The sequence below is a fragment of the Paroedura picta genome, chromosome 16 (assembly GCF_049243985.1).
Source record: "Paroedura picta isolate Pp20150507F chromosome 16, Ppicta_v3.0, whole genome shotgun sequence".
NCBI lineage: Eukaryota > Metazoa > Chordata > Lepidosauria > Squamata > Gekkonidae > Paroedura > Paroedura picta.
This window is the reverse complement of record NC_135384.1, coordinates 13,762,414-13,767,303: the sequence shown is the minus strand read 5'-3', so window position 1 is coordinate 13,767,303 and position 4,890 is coordinate 13,762,414. Positions and strand designations below refer to the sequence as shown.

At 42.5% G+C, this 4,890-nt stretch overlaps 1 protein-coding gene across 1 annotated transcript; it reads right to left on the bottom strand.

Moving 5' to 3' along the window:
• Positions 1–358: 358 nt before the first annotated feature.
• LOC143826496 (olfactory receptor 11A1-like) lies at positions 359–2,363 on the bottom strand. The gene is made up of 2 exons (XM_077315332.1): positions 2,275–2,363; positions 359–1,432 (listed from the first exon to the last, which is right to left on the bottom strand). Exon 2 carries the CDS (start codon positions 1,430–1,432, stop codon positions 449–451), a length of 984 nt encoding a protein of 327 aa, XP_077171447.1. The 5' UTR covers positions 2,275–2,363; the 3' UTR covers positions 359–448.
• Between the last annotated feature and the right edge of the window lie 2,527 nt (positions 2,364–4,890).

Genomic DNA, 4,890 nt, shown 5'->3' with positions numbered 1-4,890 from the left:
TAAGCTGAGTCTACGTTATTAAGTATATCTCTGCAGTGCCTCCCAGCCCAAACTCAAAGCTTAACTAAAAGGGGACACTTAATGGAGGGGGTTTAAGTGTAACAAATGAAGACTATATTTTATTGTTCTTTGTATTAACAACTTATACTCTGTCTTATTTCTATATTTCTATCTTTACGAAATAGATAGATAGATAGATAGATAGATAGATAGATAGATAGATAGATAGATAGATAGATAGATAGATAGATAGATAGATAGATAGATAGATAGATAGATAGATAGATAGATAGATAGATAGATAGATAGATAGATAGATAGATAGATAGATAGATAGATATGGAAGCATCTAAATAGAACAAAACATGACTTTCAGTAGTTGTAAAGTACTTGGTAAATGTAAACAGAAATTAACAGAAAAACATAAGGTCACCACAACATTAATATCTCATCCCCTGGTTAGCAACAAAGCATTCTGTGCCTTATATTCATTGGAACAGACACATTTATCCAAAGCCCTTTTTATAGAGTCCTTCACTTCTTTGTTTCTCAGACTGTATATAAGGGGATTCACCATGGGGGTCAGAACTGTGTATGGGACAGAAAACACCTTTTTAAGGTCTCTGAGTGTGCTGGTGTTTGGCAAGATATAGACAATCATTAGTGTTCCGTAGAAAATGGTGACCACTATTAAGTGAGAGGAGCAAGTGGCAAACGCTTTTTCTCTGCCAGTAGTGGATGAAATTCTAAAGATGGCCCTGATTATGAACAAATAAGAGGTGATGGTCAGTATGAATGGGGGTAAGATATCAATTGACCCAAATATGAGAGCAGATATTGTGATGTGGCTTGTGTCACTGCAGGAGAGCTGAAGCAATGGGCTGAAATCACAAAAGAAGTGGTCAATTTCATTGGGGCCACAGAACGATAACTGTGAAACCATAGATATGATAATAATTAATATGGATGCCGCACACAGCCAAGACACTACTACCAGGTGCAGGATGACCCTGCCATTCATAATAGTTGCATAATGAAGTGGTTTACATATGGCGACATACCTATCGAGAGACATCACTGAGAGGAGGTAGCATTCCACAATGACAAGACAACCAAAGCAAAACAGTTGTGTGAAACAGCCTGAGACAGAAATGGATTTGTCCCCAGTTTGGAAACCTGCCAGCATCTTAGGTAGAATGGTTGAGCTATAGCAGACCTCCAAGAAGGATAAATTCCCCAGGAAATAGTACATGGGAGTGTGAAGGTGCTGATCTGACACAACCAAAATGACAATGAGGATATTCCCTGTCATGGTAAGAATATAGTTCACCCCAAACACCAGGAAAAGAAGAATACGGAACTCTTCAGCTTCTCCAAATCCCAACAGAATGAATCCTGTGTGATTCCATTGCTTAGAAGTGGTGATCTCCATCTGGGAGGAAAGGAATTAAATTAATGTATTAACATGGAAAAAGTGATCTTTTGAAAGCAAGTGAGACCATTATGATATTTGATACTCCAGGTGAGCTACGTGGAAGAATGATTGCATGCAAGAGTGACCAAAACAATTAATAAAGATTAGAGCATGCTGGACCCCTTTCAAGAAATCATTGAATTAACTTAAAAAAAATATCTTGACTACCCTTAGCAGATCCATTCAGAATCCCAGTATTCTCAATGGGGCCTACAGTAAATGTTCTAAGGATTGTGTTCCCAGAGTCTTGGAGACAATTCTGTAGTCTACTGAAGCTACTCTGTACATATTCCTTCTTCCAATAAAAGAAATTATTTAGAAGCCTCTTGAGTTTACATAAACTACATCATTCATGGGGTTTTTGCAAGTATTAGGCACGGTGGCTTAGATCAGTATGTAGAGGTTGAAGTCTAATGTGTGAAGAATTTAAAAGGGGTAAAATCCTGCAGAGAAATCTTGCTTAGTGAGGAACTATTTATTTTCTGGCCAGCAAACATGGCATCAACTCCAGATTTGTTCTTTGGACCAGGCTCCTCCCTTGTTCATTGATCAGATTATAGTACAGCTATAGCCTGAAAATGGGGTGGATGTTGCTGACTCATATCTCTGCAAAACTCCTGTAATACTGCTGAGGCTCAATAGTACTGGTGTGATAATCTGTCATTAAGAATGAAGTCACACTTCTTTCCTTATACTGCAGTGAACTCTCTTTGGTCTATAAACATTGCCTGATACTACTTCTCATTTCATCCTGCAGGGAGAAAAACAGAAAACCAATCAATGGTCAAGAATAGATTTACCTTAAGCAAAGAATCCTCAGGATTTTAGCCTCTTTGACCAGAGTTGCTAACGCTGCTAGGTTTTTTCATTAGCCTCATTTCCAGCTTAGAGACTCTGAACCATTCAACAAGTTTTTCAACATAGTGAATCTGCTCTGCTCTCAGTCTTGCAAACATGTTGCCCGCCAAATTGAAGCAGCTAAGATCCCCAACCTGGAATGAGCATTTACAATGAACAAGAATTCATTTTTATATTAAGAGTTCAGCTTTCCCCTGTGACTTTTCTTTTTAATATTGTGGCCTTCCTAAATGAGAGCTGCTAAGAACTTTAGGGCATTTTTAATGGCATGTCCCTCTTCTCAAAATAAAAAAAAAATAAACCAAGAGAAAAACGCCTAAACTCCTGAGATTAATTACCAGAGAAGCAATATGTTGCTCAATTTCTCTTGAAAGGAAAAGGAAGGAACAGCATGTTATGGTGATGCAGAGCTGAATGGGCCTTTTTTTCCTAATTTGCAGGATGGTGGGATTGCAATCCTGCAAAAAAAATATATCAGCCCACCACGCACGGCAGAACTATTCCACCTCAGCTGCTTTGTAGGGACACACAAATCCAGGGCACACTGAGTGTGCCACAAAAACTTGTTCCCCAGGGGGCACAGAAAGTGGCAGAGCATGCAGCTCCACGGCAGCATACCAGAGGCAGCTTGGAGTGGCACTGCTGGTGTGGAAACACCTTGCGCTATATTTTATTGTGCGAAATTCTTGTGAATGTGTGTTAGAAGGAAGAAGTGTAAGCTGATGACCAAGGTTATAGCACTATGGACTGTTCAGTTCCAGTATGACAGCCACGATGGGCTAGGTGACCTCTTGATGCCAGTAATCCAACCATCACCACTACCAGCACTACAAGATAAGGGGAAGCATTAGAAGTGATTGGGGCCTCGTCAGCTTGGCCTGAATGCATAAGGCTGCCGACAAGACATATCTGGGTGCTAGAGTTATCAAACACGGCATGGCAAGTGGTAGAGAGATTAAATTGTTGTGGGGACCCTTCCTATTACTATGCACTGAATCACTCTTGTGTACTTGGAAATGACATCACCATTTCGCAGAGTTCCTCTACTAGCGTGTCAGCAGAGTCCCCCATGCTGACATCTTTTCTGGTGCACAGAGAATGATGTCATGACCCACACCATTTCCTGCAAGTTTTTCTTCCATTGGCCAGCTGAGCAGAAATGGAGAAGTGCTTACTGGGGGTGGGAGTAGTTCACCTGCCTTTGGAGGCTGAGGGGAAAGAGTAAAGATAAAGGTAAAGGTATCCCCTGTGCAAGCACCGAGTCATGTCTGACCCTTGGGGTGACGCCCTCTAGCGTTTTCATGGCAGACTCAATACGGGGTGGTTTGCCAGTGCCTTCCCCAGTCATTACCGTTTACCCCCCAGCAATCTAGGTACTCATTTTACCGACCTCGGAAGGATGGAATGCTGAGTCAACCTTGAGCCGACTGCTGGGATTGAACTCCCAGCCTCATGGGCAAAGCTTTCAGACAGCTGCCTTGCCACTCTGCGCCACAAGAGGCTCTAGGGGAAAGAGTATAAAGAGGTAAAGAAAAGGCAGAGAAAGTCCTAGCATACCATGATATCATCAGCTCTTCAAAGGAGGGGGCAAAGACAGGCTGGGTCAAAGTTCTACTTTCCATCATGAACTGAGGGGTCCTGCTTCATCAGCCAGTACATCCCATTGACAATGGAAGCAGACTCTGATAGGCATGATGTAAGAATTTCTCTGCCCTCTGATACTGGTGTAGTGCTGAAAGGCCACGGGTAGAACTGGGGCAAACATTGATGAATTATATAACACGTCTCCAACACATTGCACTCATGTATTAATCCAACTTGAATTAGGAGAAACGCAGCAATATCTTACACTGTTGTGTAAGAACACAGCAGTGTTGTGTAATCATATACCCTAATAACCTGAAACTTTTTTTATCAGTAATTTGTTTTATTTAATTCATTTATAATCCATTTTCATCACTGAGACTCAAGGTGGATTATATACTATAAAATGGAGGGGGTGTTGACTTGCAGGAGGGCATTATATGTTGGAATAAGTTGCGACACCAATGTTGGGATAAACAAGGCCACAGCTTTATTATCTCCCCATGGGAGGGTTGGCACAGCATGGGAGAGAGAGCCTGACCTAGCAGTCAGCAGACCGCACCAACAACCCACGGAGTCCAGAGGCGCCCTGGGGACCCACACCGTTCCCCGCTGGGAGAGCAGATCCCCTTGCCTACTGAAGTCCACCACTAAGGGATTGTGACCTATGCGGGGGAGCCACCAGGTACCAACCTGCTTTGAATGCCCCCAGGCCACCTGGCAAACGAGCTCCTGGCCTCCCAGCTGGGTAAGCCGCGCTCGTATACGCGCCACCTCAAGAGAGGCCCCAAACCCCAGGGAGTCCAATCGCACACCGGAGTCCCTGCCAACATAGTATTGGTAAATATATTGGTAAATATATTGCAGTATAATGTCTTGTGGCTATGAGCCCATCTTGTCAGAGGCAGTGGGTTGTATTGATGCTCTGAGGTCTGACTTACATCGAATAGCAAAGACAGTTGTTCTTATTTAGA

Excerpts from the sequence above, each read along its gene's own strand:
- LOC143826496 (XM_077315332.1), bottom strand. The coding sequence starts at position 1,432 with ATGGAGATCACCACTTCTAAGCAATGGAATCACACAGGATTCATTCTG.